The sequence below is a fragment of the Thermobia domestica genome, chromosome 3, assembly GCF_964235325.1.
Source record: "Thermobia domestica chromosome 3, izTheDome1.hap1.1, whole genome shotgun sequence".
In the NCBI taxonomy this organism is placed as follows: domain Eukaryota; kingdom Metazoa; phylum Arthropoda; class Insecta; order Zygentoma; family Lepismatidae; genus Thermobia; species Thermobia domestica.
In genome coordinates, this window is record NC_137456.1 from 147,775,883 (window position 1) to 147,793,173 (window position 17,291).

General features: G+C 38.4%; 1 protein-coding gene across 1 annotated transcript in view; it reads right to left on the minus strand.

The window, feature by feature from the left end:
* The window catches only part of LOC145681993 (kielin/chordin-like protein), a 52,673-nt gene extending 47,893 nt beyond the window's left edge, over positions 1-4,780 (minus strand). Inside the window, exon 1 of the mRNA XM_081753593.1 lies at positions 4,543-4,780. Within this exon, the coding sequence (XP_081609719.1) occupies positions 4,543-4,780 (238 nt within the window). The remainder of the gene's footprint in view (positions 1-4,542) is intronic.
* Between the last annotated feature and the right edge of the window lie 12,511 nt (positions 4,781-17,291).

Genomic DNA, 17,291 nt, shown 5'->3' on the forward strand with positions numbered 1-17,291 from the left:
ATATATTGTAGATATTGTGATAATGAGAAAACGTCCCAATGGACACAACCATCAATTACTGACAATTTGGCAACTATGGGACCACATTTCTTAAAACATGAGAAGATAAGGATATTCTGGAATTTTGGTGGAATTGTACGAATCCAACAACCAAAAACCAGGTAAAGGGATGGGGAGAGTAGCGCCTAATGTCATTTAAACATTAGACAACATTCCGATGTTCATCTTGAGGGACAAAGGAAAACCCTGGAAAGCAGTAGACAATTTTTCTCAGGATCATGTCATCTACAACTATCACAGTTTCATTCATTTACACAGTAATCACAAATATCGTTATACCCGGTTTGTTTCAGAAATCTGGACCTGTAGTGGCCATAAGCTCAACACTTGATGGTTGTGTCCATTAAGACTTTTTCTCGCCATGAGAAGATCTACAACATATCACAAATTTACTCATTCTTACAGAAATCCAGCACATCGTTACGCATGGCTGTTTTTAAGAAAGTAACCCTGTTCTGACCAAATGATTAGTGATTTGTGGTTGTGTCTTTTTCTCAGTATCGCAATATCTACAACATATCAGGTTTCAGCCATTTTCATCGAAACCCAGAATATCACTACCTTCCGATGCTTTCAAAAATGTGGCCCTGTAGTGGCCAAACGGTCAGTGATTTTTGGTTGTCCATTGAGACTTTTCCTCAGGTACACAATATCCACAACATATCACGATTTTAAGCAATTGCACAGAAATCTGATTTCCGTTCTGATTATTGCGGTGTCCTTTGTCATTTCGTAGGGAGCCATTGACCCCTGAAACTCTTTTCTCGCAAAAACGACAAAACCTGTACTTCCTACTTTGAAGTCATCTTTGCATCGGCAGAGTTTCGTTTCTTTAATGTGGCCCTTTTAATCAAGAGGGCCCATTTTTGAAAAGGAGGCTTTTGTTCCCCTTAACCTCTTTTCCGAAAGAAACAAAAAATACATGTCGATTTACTTTCGGTTTACTATATATGTGCCAAGTTTGAAGAAAATAGGATGTGTGGAAACCGTTCTGAAGCTACCTCCTTTACCTTTTCATTTTTTGGACTTAACCTGCTTTTGCCCCAAAGTTTTCATATAGTCTTCAAGTTCTATATAGTTGGGAGAAAATTATTGTTAGACTAATACTTATCTTTAGATTAACAGTAGATGAAAACACCTTTTTCTTCATACAAGCAAAACAACAACTGAGACTGGCGTCTATGTCGTCTAGGACTACAATGGCAAGTATCGGAGCTCATTGGGCCTCCTTCCGATAGCACATAGTGACGAGAAAAGTGCTGATGACCACTTTACCCGCCATGGTCATTTAATTTATATTTACCCATCTTAGAAGACGGCTCAAGATTTCTAGCCTCCAAAGAGACAGCAAAGCACTGGATATCTCCTGAAGAAGTGTGGTAACTGAATGGGAAACCGAAGATGGGACCGTGTCCTTATCGCGAAAAACATGAAGCAGAATGTAAACTGATCCCGAATTGCTGCCCAATTACCCTTGAATGTCATGGAAAAGTGTGCATAAAATATTTTTAAAATAATTGACAGACAAAATGAGAATTGCCAGAAGTATTGTATTTGTTGACTAGCAGCGTTCACCCCGCTTCGCTGCGGTCACCCCGGAACGCAATAAACTTTGTTACTTAGATAATTTTTACTTTTTCGCTTTCAAGTGATATGATAAAAACCATAGAAGATTGCAGTAAATCTTAACATTATATCGCCTGTCATTTATGTTAACCCGCCCCGCTTCGCTGCGGTCATCCCGGTGCTGGCATATTGTAAAAGTGTCTGTAAAAATAAGCAAATCAATTAAAAAATTTTAAACAGAAGATTCAAGCTATTTTCCGCTGTATATCGCCTGTCATTTATGTTAACCCGCCGAGTGACACGGTCATGCGGGTTGCATATAAATACGTTTATTTTTACCTATGATGAACTAATAACAAAGGATTTGTACGTTATGGACACTTGAATGGTCAATTATCTCAAGACACTGGTAATTAAAAATTAAAGTGATATGATAAAAACCATCTAGGGTCCAAATCCTAATAACCCCCCAAAAATGAAAGAAATTGGTTCAGCCGTATTAGCGTGATGAGCGGACAAAGGATTTTGTACGTTCTCTTTTATATATATAGATTTATTATTTTATTATTAATATCAATGTCAATTTACTTTACAGTAACATTTGTCAATAAAATGTTTAGGAAAGTAAATCAATCGAGAAAAAGGTAATAATAGTTAGGTAATATATTGTTGCAAAGGTTCTAACAATGTTTCAATAAAAATGTAATGAAAGTACAGTACATTCACGTATTTTTGCATTTAGATGATAAATGTAAGTAAAGCAAGATGTGACAGATTGGATGTTTCTTAAGTAGTTTTTGAGATGTTTGGTTTAAGAATTTAAAAAAATGAGTTTGTTAAATACATTACAATAAAAATGTATTTTAGAAAAAAGAAAGAATAAAGAAAATTTGAAACCAAAAGGAATAAGCATGTTTTCTCTGTGTTATGGAAGGCTGGAAGTTAATTAGGTGTATTTAGGATATTTTGATATTTCCGTACCAATAAGAGCATCCGGATTTGACTTCGAAACCAAGTATTCTAATCTAATAATTCAAAATGCAGCATATTTTGTCTTATCAATTTTAGGCACAGTTAGATAACAGCAAAAACTTGAATTAGAATGGGCTATGAAATATGGAGTTGTGAACATGAATTACACAGTTTTCAGTATACGACGCAGCGTTTCTTGAGAATAAAGCCCCCAAAACACTCTCGGCACGTGTACTTGCTCTGATACGCCCAAGAAAGCTAGACGTCCATGATGTGTGGGATTACGAATGAAGGTTGATGACAGTACAATACGTACACATAGCAGAGCTTCCAATTCAATATTCTGGAGAACAACATTTGGTACAAAAGTTAAGGTAACAACACACACAAGATACAATTTTTTTACTTTGAGAATTGGTTCCAATTTTGTAATCTTTTCCGTTACTTCGATTTCTGGATTCCCGAACTGAACCAGGGATACCCATATCAATGTAATTTATTCTTTCTACGTCTATCATCTGTTTCTTGGGCATCCATCGTGAACCACAGCTCCCTATTAATGTTCTCTGAGAAAGTGCCAATACGATTAATGTTTACAAACATCCTGGTTCGGAACGATATGACAAATTACGACTCAGAATCTTTACCCTTGAAATTATCATAATGAATGTGTAGAATACCAAAAACTGAAAATAGAAATACAGTTGGAAGCATAAAAAATGATAAAAAAAGATTAAGTCCAACCTAGGAACAAACTCTTGCGCCGTGTGCTTATGCATTCCGAAATACACTTCTCATTGACTAGTTACTTCTGGATTTCAACCCAACTTACCCCCTTCCTCCACATTTCCTTGTCTAAAGCGGTGTGTGACGTAATGTACTCTTTCCAATCAGACGAAAATAACAGGAAACAGTTTACAAGGTTTATCGCTCTAAAACCGTCCCTTTCATTCGTTTGCTCTGAAATGCCTTTCTACAGCCTGAATAAAACAAAACGTCCCAATGTGTTCTCATACCTTCATAAACACCCCTAATTCCATTCTTCGAAGGCTGCATGTCATATCAACATAGGAACATGCTCCTTGTGAATTGTTAACACTGCGTTGGTCGCGCCCTCCACACTTACGTGAGTGGTCGCGCGTTCTACTATTGTAGAACATCAGTATTTTTCTGTACTTCTATGACTTCTAGCAATATTCGGTCTTGGGTATGTTAGTTATAGTATTATATATGTTTTAAAATAGTTTTAAATTATTTTATTTCATTAACACAATAATATTGACAAAACTAAAGATTCGGTACATCTTTTTTAAAATATATCAATGTTGAACAGAAGACGGAATAAGTGTTTAGGTGAAAGTGTTGAAATAACAGCATTAACCTTCTTCTATGATAGATCATACAGGTATATTGATGTACTCTTTCTGAATGATTGTCTACTCCAAGCAATAGTCACACACGCTTTCCTCTTGGTCTGGACACACCCATAGTTTTCTATAAGTTTTTTCTTGTTGACTTGTTGGGATAACAGCCACAATGGTAACAGTTTCCTACCACGGAAGTTCTGTCTTGTGGTAATGAAACGGCTTCGCTGAAGCCCAGCAGAAAGTCTTCGTCTGCATCGATGCTCTTTTGGCAAGGATTCCATGGCTAAACGTTCGTTTATTGCTGGTTTTGGCAACTCAAAAGCTAGATCCTGTAGGAAATTATAACGTCTGACATTCTCATCGTTCTTATTTCACTAAATATATTAAGAGCATTAAACCAGCTATGTTCATCATTAGTTCATCACCAATTAGGCATAAAAAATTATGGCAAAATTATGTGGAACAAGCCTAAGAAAAGTTGGTATTCAAAGTGGGAGTTCGTGAGTTTCTTGGCATTATGGAATCTACATACCAGCGAGGATGTTCTACATTTTTATCTCTACGATAGAAAACGCACGTGTCTCGAGAGAAGGTGGTGTATCAGGACCCATGATTTCAAAACTGGCTTGCACTGGAATGTTTTTTTCTTCTTCCGGTATATTGTCTCGTACATCTTCGGTATCACTGCACTCAACTGTTTCCTCAACAAAATCTTCCTCGAGCTTATCCATGTCTTCAATCCCGAATACACTTTCACCGTCACTTTCTGCCTCTTCTAACCAAAGACGCACCTGTTCTCTGTCATACTCTGACATTTCAAATATATACATTGACGTATTCCGCAAAAATAACGTGAAAATGTAAAACGAAATAAATCACTAATACGAAACAAACTAGTACGCCAATAGTCGCGCGATCTACAATAGTAGAACACTAATGAAAATCATGTAACAAATCGGAGCAAGTGCAAGAACAAGCACTGAAACTAGACTAGAATGTGCAGAAGGTTGGCTGAGAAAGGTACATAGCCGCTCATGGCCGAATGTGTTGCCAATTGCCCAGGGTTCTAAAAATAAAACACCTGTTCTACAATAGTAGAACGCGCGACCACTGCAGTGTTAATCATGACAGTAGGTTTTGTGCTTCCCAAAGTCTGTAATGTGGGCGCAGAGTTCTAAAAACTACTGACGGAAATGAGTGTTATTCACTTCTTGTCAGTAGTTGCAAGTAAATGTTCCAGTTGGCGTCATTTGGGCAGGACAGAAGGGTGTAATTGCCCCCTCCATTAAACTTGAGAAATACATATTATTTGATCAAATGTGTAGTAATATAATAAAAAATGTTCGATCCCAGATCGCGCCAAGTAGGCAAATACCGTGAGCGTGGGTTCTCGCGCTTCCTCCCTCTTTTTCATTCTACCATTCCTGCATTGCTTATCGTCACTGTCTCCTTTATCCTCCCCGCATAATCGTAGGATGGAAAACATAAAGACTTTTTCTCATTTTTACTAACAAAAACTGAAACTATTATGTCGGCGGAAAATCTCCGCCTCCTCCCGGACCCGGACAAAATCTAAAATGGCGCTGCTTTTAAAAACAAACCTATATAGTTACGATAGCACATTGCTAGAGCTCTTACATTTGGTTTTAAGAGTCAAATGTTTGATCTCAAGCCATAACAGTTCATGAACGACATTGAGAGAGAGACATAGAGGGAGAGAGATTCAAATATGGAGACAGAAAGGAATGTTTTACTTATACAAGTTTAGAATTTGTGAAAAATAATCGGACAGCATCCGTATTATGATAAAAATTGTAACTTTGTGTAACAGAAGAGGGAAATGTTCCAAACTGCGAGGATCACATTTGCAGTTGTTGAATTAAGATGGAGAATTCTTTTTAGAGCATCAGGTGATTACGAAGGGAGAGAAGAATCTTAAAATCTGGAGAATTAAGAATTAAAAAAAAACTTTCGCTTCCGAGCCAGGTTTAGAACCAAGAACCTTTTACTTATCGATCCATTACTTTATCCACTCAGCCATAGTTTTATTGTTCATGTGCTTGTCTTTATACAAAAAGTGTACAAGAACCAGACTGATTCCTAGGGTAATACAATACAATATTTCTTACATACAAGAAAAAGAAAATGTGAACTATAACAATAATCGCTAAAAATATAAGTAAAAACGAAACGATAAAAATACATCATGAGTTGTAGCTTTTTTTTTACGAGAAGGAAAGAGATTACTGCAACACCACTTCTAAAAACCTACTAAAATACTGCCTGTCCAACTCGGGGGAAAAGAGCTTTCGGCGAGTCCGTTTTAAAAAAAATCCAAGTAGGTGCGAGCATCCAGCAAAGGCACATGGCGATGGATGCACATTGTACACGCCAGTAGAAAAAGCACAGCGTGGTGTTTGGTCTGGAAAATAACGAAAATCCGGAAACAAAACAGCTCAAATAAACGTGTGCCCGTAGGCACCAACTGATGCACCACTTGAAACCATTCAACCTGTAGGTATGAAGGTAATACCGGGCCAGAGATATTAGCCCATACCTGTGACCACGTAGTCTGAGGATATCGGTGCAGAATTCGAAGAATTATCTGATCGTTAGGCAACGAAAGAAGGAAGTTATACAAAGTGCGAGAATTGAATAACGTAGGGCAGAGAAAAACACCACTGTATGTCCAATAATGTATTAGTGAAGTAATGTACGTCGGACAACAATCAGTAAAGTTAATAAACGGGGAGCTCACAGGGAATTCATAACTAGGCCAAAAACATGGTATCCATTGCTGTGTGAAGGATTCGTTAATAGCAACTGCAGCATAGAAATCGAGCATAAACAGAGCTTGACATTTCAATCTGAGATGTAGTAGACCTAACCCTCCCTTTGAACGGGGAAGATAGAGTCCTGCACGTGGAATACGAAAATAGAAGCCACGCCATATATTCCATAGGAATAAAGAGTCAAACCGCTTAGCGATCATTTCCGGTAAGGTGAAAATTCGAGCCCGGTACCACAGCTTGGATGCAATGTAAATATTGATAAAGTGAATACGATGAATTAAATGAAGGCGACGGAAACGCTGAGAAAACACAAGCTGGCGAATTTGTAACAACAACGGGAACCAAATCTCCTCGAAAAGGGAAGTAGGTTTGACGTAAACGGGATACCTAAGATCTGCAAGGAAGTGACGTGAGGTACATAAGGCACCCCAGGCTTGTTAGCAGGTAAATGAAAACCATTGAACTGTAATAGGTTAGTTTTCTATACATTATACTGTAATCCGGAACAAAGTGCAAAACGTTGCAACACTGCAAAAACATGCGCCATAAGAACAGGACCCACTCCAGTGATGGTGACGTAATCCGCATACCCGAATATATTTTGACTCAAGAAACGGGAGGGTCCAGGGGGTGCAGGGTGGCCAACTGTCTAAGTAAAGGATCTAATGCGAGTGCAAAAAGTATCGTTGACAAAGAACATCCTTGCCTTAATCCACGTTTCAGTGGAATAAGAGGGGACAGGTGTGCGTTAATCTGTATACGGAAATTCGCCGTGGTATATAAATTGTTAATGACTGTGCGGAAGGCTAAAGGAAACCTCCAGGCTTCCAGCACCTGCAACAAAAAAATGTGATCTAATCTGTCGTACGCTTTTTCTAAATCTACAGCTAATGCACCCGCAGGCACCTGCCAAAAATGAAAATAAGCAAAAAATATCGCGCAAAGAGCGAAGAGTATATGAAAGGTTATGCGTAGAATGGAGTGCTGCCTGATCAGGACTAATGTAGTGGCGGATGATTGGTCGAATTCGGGCTGTAAGCACTTTAGTGAACCACTTAAGATGGACGGGCAATAAAGAAATAGGTCGATAGTCCTGAACAAAATGCGCTGCGCGAGATTTCGGAATAAGGACTAAGATAGCGGTATTAGGACCCACTGCTTCGCCTCGTAACAAAGCATTGAATAAAGCGGTAAGAGAGGGGCTGAGGCGAGACCAATACTGTTTACAAAAGTGAATATTTAATCCGTTTTCTCCGGGGGCGCTACGGCCCTTTGCCCGCCTGAGGACTGCGAAAATTTCCTCCGCACTAATGGGATTGATCAATGTCTGACACTCGTCATTCGTGAGATGGTGAGATAACGTGGACAAAAACACCGGGGCATACGAGTAGTCGATGGGACGCGCACGTGCAAAGTCTGTATAGTAGCGCGTGAACTCTTGTAAAATCTGCGAACAATTAGCAGTAGTAGTGCCATCTCCCAGAATGAGAGAATGAATGGCGGTGGAATGCCGTTGTCCCAAAATCCAATCAACATGATAAATTGTTATAGTCTCCTCCGGAAAACGATGATAAAAGTCTAATCGACTAAATAAGCACTAATCGACGTGTGGGAGTAAATACTTTTCAATCGGTGTTTGATACCGTTAATACAAGCCAGGCTCTCCACAGAAGGCGGAGCATTAAAAAACTCACAGAGAGCTTGATATAAAAATTCCTGTAAATGGTGGTCGACTTCCCTCGCGACCCGCCCTTGCCATTGAAAAAACTTCGTAATTTAGGTTTACAATATAAAATCCACCAGGAAATCACAGAGGGGTAGTACCGCTGCATGCTGCACCAATATGGTAAGCGATGCAAGAATTCCTCTACAACCTGCGTACGAGACATGATGTTATTGTTAATCTTCCAATAGGAAGGGCCCCGGGCCAGTGGTAGCAAGAAAGGCATTTTAAAGGCTACTTCAATCGCGGCATGATCGGACAGTTCCACAGAAATTGTATTTTTTTTTGTATCACCGCAGTGCATAAACTCTCTGAAATGTAAGCGCGGTCGATTCTACTCTTCGTCGTAGTAGTGCAGTGGGTGATTACATGCTTAGAGTTTGACACAACTAAAGCGTCTTTTAACTTTAGGACACGAATAAGCTCTGACAAAGTAGGACAGGGCGTGGTAGGCGTCAGAGAATCTCAGGGATCAACAATTGCATTGAAATCTCCGGCAATTATACAATGAGGAATTCCCGGAGGAAGTAAGGAAGGTATGGTAGTTGCATAAAACTCGTTCCTCTCTTTTGTACGTGTAAAGCCGAATGACTATATAATGCTATAAAACAAATGTTCTGAAATAACAACGTATAGCCCTTCCTTTAGGGGCTAACACAACACGATCATAACTCAGACCCTTTCGAACCAAAATCGCGACCCCAGTCTGTTGGTCGCGGTTAGTAATAGCTTGATAATTGGTAAGAAAATCCAAAGATGTGAGCAGAGAACTTATTTCTTGTAGAAAACAAACGTCTGGACGGCGGCTTTCGATGAACTGTTTTAGAAGGGCCTTATTATGATAGGAACCGATTCTATGAATAATGAGAATAATTAACTTAAATGAATTTACTGTTAACATTAGAAAATCACTCAAAAAGAAAACTAAAACAAAAAGAAGAAAAGTACTTACAAAGGTGAAAGGGATTCTTTCCCATGAACACTAGTAAAGTGACGCATTTTGATACGAGTATACAACAAATCGAGTGAACTTTCCTGTACGAACACAAAAACTAACACTGCCAAATACATCATAACATACAATGTGGACGAAACCCTGGAAAGCAGGTGTGAAGGTCAATAGCGAAGAGTAAAAACACACCACGCTTCAGGGCAGGTCTGAGTCAGATATTGCCCGATGTTGTGATCCATATTCGCTTGGCTCAGCTTGGTCTATCCCTCGTGTAACATCAAGGGCACACTGTTCCTTCTTTCGTGTAGACGTTCGAGTAACTTCCCTTCGTTTCTGTTGTGAAGAAAAATCAGCTTGTACAGAAGTAACAGTATGTTCAGCTGAAGACGGGCCATTATTATCTTGCACTTCAGACGAAGAACCAGGCGGAACTGTTAACACTTCCTGCTCCGACGGACGAGTCGAGTCAAGTTCCATGACATCAACAGGCGTATTCTGTAAAGGCGGGGGTCGCAGTTTCACTTCAGAATCTTCCATAACTAGGGCATTATTTCTTAGAGATGAATTCACTTGGGGGGTCCGTACTAACACTGGAAACTCGTTGGTATCAGTCAATGAAGGCAAGCCTGAGGAACTCTGAGCAGGGGGCGGGGGGGCAGTGACAGAGAGCGAAGGCGAGCCAGAAAAGGGAAAAAAGCGATGCACTTTGCCAATCTCCGTCATGTGTAGAGACGTCTGTTCAGGGGCGGTTGGTTGGTTTTGCTTCTTGAAAGGACACGTGGCAATCGTGTGAAAATTGCTCTGACATCTAAAACAAGTAATAGGCTGCCCTTCATAAGACACACTCACCTTACAACCGTGCACTATGATACGGGACGGTATATGCTTATGTATTTCCATATGAACAATACGTACGCCACTGTCTATGCCAGGGGGAAGAGGGGCACTCCATAGTTGTGGTTCCACTTTGCGCACTTTACCATAACTTTTGAAGTGATCTTCTAGGAATGATAACGGTAATTCAAGAGGAAAGTCATATATACGAACCAACCGAATGGGGTCATCAGCGAGAACGATCTTTACTGTGCTTGTTTCCCCAGACACATGCGTGAATTCTACAGACGAAGGAGCTGTTGCTGCGAAATGTTCATAGGATTGTAAATCTTTAAACTTAATATATATGCTATATGATTCCGCATGTAACTGGAGCGCACAAATGTTGTCGAAGATACTAGGAAACTTATTTTCCAACCACTGATATACTTGACTAGCATTAGGTTTTACATTTCTACATCTTCGGTCAAATATTAATTGAAATTGTAAGTCCTTCTTATATTCCATACTACTACAAGCTATTAAACTGCAAAACACTGTACACACAAGGTGAGATTCACCGAGCATACTAAAGCACAAAACTAGTGGAAGAGTCACGAGTGTTTTCAACTAACGTATGAGTAGCAATATCAGGCACTCCAATGGGACCAACACTACTCACGATGTGAACAGCTCGAGACGACGAGCTCAACTGCGAGCCACGGAAAACTCTACGTAGCCTGTTACAGACTTTTCCTTTACCTGGTAGAATGGGATATTCAAGCGTTTACTCGGGGGATGCGCCATTCAGATGGGACGCAGTCCTCCTGTAGCTTAGTTATAGATTGTATAATGAACTTTCCCTTGTTCAGGAACATTTTTATGTCAGTAAAATTTATTCTTAGTGCGTTCATTAAGTTATATTTGATAGAACTATGTGATAAAATAGTGCCAAGTACTTTGAGTCGTTGTCTGTTTCGTGAATGTTTAATTTAAGGGATTGGTACTTGGATGATCTTAGGTTCGAATCTTTACCATTCTTATTGACTTTTTCTTCTAGCCACGCTCGTACTGTGCAAACGAAAAACTCAATTTTGAAGTAAATGTAGTCACAACTAGTTTAAGACGAAATTATATTAAATATGCTATTTGTTATTACATGTTTTTCTTTAACTTACGATGTTTCAATATTGATAAAAATTGTACTAGCTACTAGCTTGCTTTATGTAATTCATTTCCCTGCATGATATGATGCTGAATGTTTGCACAACGACGACAGTCGGGCTGTAATACAAATCCTTTGCTACTGTAATATATATATATATATATATATATATATATATATATATATATATACAGGGTGGGCCATTTTAATTAATCCACGGAAATATCTGAAAAATGATAAAACATAGAAGAAATTTTTGAAGTAGACGTTATATATTGCTAAGGGGAAAACCAATTCCGCCAAAAGTACCCCTCCCCGCCCCCCGTAAATGGGGGTAACTTTGACATGTCAAATGGGAACATGGGTCGAGTAATACCTCGTTCGAAAGGTCTTGGAAAACTAAGTAACGCTGTACCAAAAGATGTTTCATATTGTGCATCAGTTTCAAAATGGCCGCCATGATATGGTTCGGAAACTCCAGTACCCGTAGTATGAAAACCATGGAAGGTAAATGAATGGAACAAAATTGAAATACGTAAATATCATAGGGCATACCGAATGATGTAATCCCTGTTATTCCAGTGGCCTCCCTGAAGGGGTCTTGTGGGCTAACTTCAAAATTTCAATGTCCGACCGGACAACAATTCGGGCGTACGCTTGACCTACCCAATGCTGTTTGAAAGGCAGACTTCATGCATAGAGAATTGGTGCAGAAAGTTAACGCGGATAGCCGCAGTTACATTTTGATTAACTATTAGCATTCATGTCATATTGTGAGCTTGGGGGACGAAACGGTGTGTACGTATATCCCCGAAATGCTTTCTGAATAACCAGCACGCATTGCATAAAAGTTTCTCTTTTTTTAGTCACTACAGCGTCATATTTACAAACAAATGTTTAAACCACACCATACCTATTTGTAAGGTTAGCCTTAATTTACGAATTAAAGTAGAGTTCTCATTTGAACTCTCATAGTTACTTTCCAGCCCACTCATACAGAGCGCAGGGATAGATTATTTTGCAGGACTTGGATTTCCCTCTATACATTATGGCAATTTTACTCTAATATTTTTATCTCTGTTGTATTATTCTCGAGGCTTGGAACACCTCCGTGGTTTTCCTATTTAATTCTCGTTATTTTCATTTATGTCTAACCGTATTCATACTATGGGCACTAGACGTTTTCTTAGACACAGTCACCATGTCTTTGCGATCATTTTGAAAACGGTGTCTTATATCGAAAATTTTCTTACAGAAGCATTTTTGATATTAATTTGTCTATGTAACGTGATGTTACTCGCTTCAAGCTGCTATTTGAAATTTTCAAGTTGGCCCCGGATACCTTTCAGTTGGCTCTTGGAGTCAGCCCGACAACACCTCTCGATGTGCCTTACGTCAGTTACCTACTCCAGTTTTCCTTTTGTTGATTTATCTCCAATCGCTTTCATACTACGGGTACTAAACCTTTTCTCTGACACGGATACTATGTTTCGGCGGCCTTTTGAGAACACGGCCATTTCACATCAATCGTTTTCTCCTGCAATATGTTAGATTTTGCAAGATTTATCGAACGAGGTATCACTCGACTCGCTACTATTTGAAATTTTGAAGTTAGCCCCCAAGACCCCTTCAGGGAGGCCACTGGGATCACAGGGACCACACCGTTCGATATGCCCTGTGATATTTACGTATTTCAATTTTGTTTCATTCATTTACCTTCCATGGTTTTCACACTACGGGTACTGGAGTTTCCGAACCATATTATGGCAGCCGTTTTGAAACCGGTGCACAATATGGAACATCTTTTGGTACAGCGTTACTTAGTTTTCCAAGACCTTTCGAACGAGGTATTACTCGACCCATGTTCCCATTTGACATTTCAAAGTTACCCCCCGTTACCCCCATTTAAGGGGGGCGGAGAGGGGTACTTTTGGCGGAATCGGGTTTCCCCCTTAGCAATATATAACGTCTACTTGAAAAATTTCTTCTATGTTTTATCATTTCTCAGATATTTCCTTGGATTAATTAAAATGGCTCACCCTGTATATATATATATATATATATATATATATATATATACGAAATTTGACTCAGAAAATAGTACAAAAAAATGACATATTGGTGTCGAATTCATAGTTTTCTTGTTCGAAGAGATGAATAGTGGCACTTCACATGAGTGTTTCTCGCTTGTTTTTAGCCCTGCATAAGTGAAAAATGTGTTTATAAATATATTTTTTTCAAGTGTGTTTCTTATAAAATTGTCCTTCAACTTAAGTTTGTAGTTATTTTCTACCTCTTAGATATATTTACGTATATTTTCTATTTATATTTTATTCTGTTCTGCATTTCTTATATACATGGTATATCTTATACGTTTAAAGGGAAGCTTATGACGACTCAGAACAGCAGGGACATATACATAATTTAGTCCCTGGCGGTCTAGAACTCCCTGGCCCCAATATCACTACTTATCTGTAAATTTTACCTATTTTTAGAGATAATGTTGGGCATTAGTTCAGTATGTCCTCATATTGAATTTAGACCCCTCAAAAAGCTTTCTATTCCTGAAATAAATTTCTGCCTATACCCCTGCAAAGTAGTGACGGTTTCAGCTACTGATCAGGGGATCAATTCCTCAGAAATCATATCTCTGATAGGTCCAGATGTGACACAAGTATGTGTGCATTATCACTTTTCACTCCCAGTGTATTGAAACTCATGCCAAATGAAATGTTCGGAAATCTTTATTGGTTCTCCCCTGTGACCCTCATGCCAATGGGTCCGACCTGGGACATATACTATATCTGGAATGGCAATATTTATGTCAGTGATCCCGAAAACTATGCATTCGACACAAGTATAGAACGTTTTTGATTCGTTTTGCCTTTCAACCTACCACTCTGACCTCAATGCCAACCAAGGCTTAACTCGTACTTAAGTATAATCAACAGTGTCACTTTTCATCTTTGTGACCCTTAAAACTATGAACTCGACATTAATATCGTTCGTATTTGACTACTTTTACATGTCACCTTCTTCCCTCATTTTTCAGTGTCTAGCCCCTAACTATGCAGGAATTTAGACAAATTTAAGTAAAAATATAAACTATCATCTGAAAAACAACTGTGTATGTGACCTTTTTCGAAAAGGAATTCGTTGACTACTTTCTCGACACCGATGCGGTGGCTTTTTTTTCGTTTTCCATGCTGAAGATTGCCAAAGAGCTGAACTTCATGTCCACCATTGTGCTATGAATATAGGTTTTAATGGCGTTTAAATCACTGAATTCTCGCTTGGGTGGTATTCTCGCCACAGGAAAAGTGAGATACTGTTATAAATGAGTAGGAGTCTAAACAAATAGGAAACAGTACTAGCAATGCAAGTTATCTAAGAATAAAGTTTTAGCTAATGCATTCAAGTTGAAATTTCACGCAACCTTTTCCTTTATTACTGTCCACTAAAGTTGTTGGAGCAAAGAGGTCATAAAATTTGTCCTAAAACTATGTCATAAAACTTAATTACTGTTATCCCAGCCTGGGAAGAATATTTTTCACCTCTCTAGAAACTTGCATAACAATTTTTATACATTATTAGCAACAGAAAACCATTATCCATGGTTGTTCTGCATAATTATACTTATACTAAACAATTACTTCCAATTCTATCAATTCCAGTACCAAGTAAACAGAAATACCGTATATGGAATTCCGTATCTCGTGAATAGTCTTGCAAAAAATATCAAAATTCAATTTTTCTATTTGGAACAGAGGGAAGCACACATGCGGGGTTTAGGGATCATGTTGATACCATGAGATTTGTTTTGCGGAGACCGGGATAGAAATTTACATTTAAAATGGCTAAATAGCACGTTTAATTATACGATAATTTTATCTTTAAGAACACCAAATGCGAAGGAGAACGAATGTGTTCTCTTTGACTTGAAAGAATAAAATTATGGCTGAAAGTGGAAGTGAACAAAGATTGATGATGTTTAGGAACAATGGATACTACAAAGCAGTGGCGTAGTCAGGAGGTCTGGAAGCTCCGACATTTGTGTAAGTTGTTAAAATAAGGCCTATGGGTAGAAACATTCCAAAGAGACCTCGCGATCGAGGTCGAGGTTTAAGTCGCGGTCGCACCCTCGATACTGGTACAAACGTATGGATTCAAATGAGTATGCGCATGCAGAAGATGTTCAACTTGTCTCAAAAAGGTTGAGCGCATTCTTTATTGCTGTTCTGAGGGGAAAATATCTAACAAGGAGGAAGGCAGACTTCGGTAAGTAAATTTCGGGTTATTTTTTTGCAACAAGGTAGTGCACATTAAAAGAGTTAATATTACAAACTAAGAGAACGCAATGGGTAAAAATAAGGGAGAAAAACGTCTTCAAATATTTTCTACTCGCCACATATACTGTTCGAGGAGCAAATTTATTATGTGACGGCGTGGCGGGTTGAGTAAAGTGTGCAACTCATATGTCAAGGGTTCCGGATTCGAGTCAATCCTTGTTTTGTTTTTTGCTTTAACTAATAAAGTAACCATTTGTAACTATAAATAAAATATTAATTCAACATATGTTTATAATGAATAAAACAATAGAAATTTTAAAATCACTTTTATAATATTTAAATGTTCCATGTTAACTAGCAAGAAAATTTAATCTATTAAGTAAATATACTGATATCACGAATTGTATTATGGTTACCACAGTCAACGGCGCCAATTTCTCTGTAAATTTGGAGGGGGCCATTTATAAAAAAGATACATACAACAATATACGTAACAATAAAAGTACATGTTCATAAAAATACAGGGGCCCACATGAACTTGGCTGGACGGCCCCCATGATCGGCGCCCATGACGACAGTTGTGTAATAAACGTTCTTGACGCTTCGTGTCTACATCTGTTGACAGTGTGCGATTTACAAGGGTGTTGAGAGGGGAAATCCCGTGTGCTAATACTGGATGTTGCTATAACCAAAGCAGATTTCCCCCACATTCCCCTTGTAATTCTCACACTTTCAACAGATGTAGACACGAAGCTTCAAGATCATTTTTTACACAACGACTGCAGTAACAATAATATTTACGCAAGAGATTAAACTTTGTTCCTAGTTAACATGGAACATCAAAAGAATTTACAAGTGATGGAAAATTTCTATTGATTTATTTATTATAAACATATGGTGAATTAATATTTTACTTATAGTTACAAATGCCTACTTTATTGTTGAAGCAAAATACAATAAAAAAGTTTCACTCGAACGAGAATCGAACCCAGGACCCTTTGTATTTGAATCGCTGATTCTTCTCACTCTACCACGCCGTCACTTGATGAGTTAGTGCGTCGTACGATATAAGCAGCAAATAGAAAATGTTAAAACGATTTTTCTCTGTCATTTTTTCCCATTGCGCTCTCTCAGTTTGTAATATTAACTCTTTAAATGTGCACTACCACCTCTCAAAAATAGCCCCGAAGTTCACTTACCAAAGTGTGCCTTCTCCTTGTATGTGCAACCTTGGGTATCTTTTCAAAAAGTAAACCAGGTTCGAAACTCGAAGCCAACCTTTGCAATCGGGAAAATTTTGCAGATGTGTTTTTCATCTTGTAAATATAATAAGACTTGTTACCAAGTGTAGAAAGAAAGCAACACTGATTGGAAAACTCTATGATACAATATTTCGAAACTTTGTATTAATGTCAGGACATGCTTGTTTGTCATTTAGCTCCCCATACGTAATGGAAGAATTAGATACGTAAACGAATCTTTCCATATGTAAAAGAATGCTGAAAGTTAAGACGTAGAACGTAAGTCTCGAATGAGTACTAAAATAAAAGTCAAAGTAGAACAAAAATAGCGTTTTCAATGGGTATGAATGT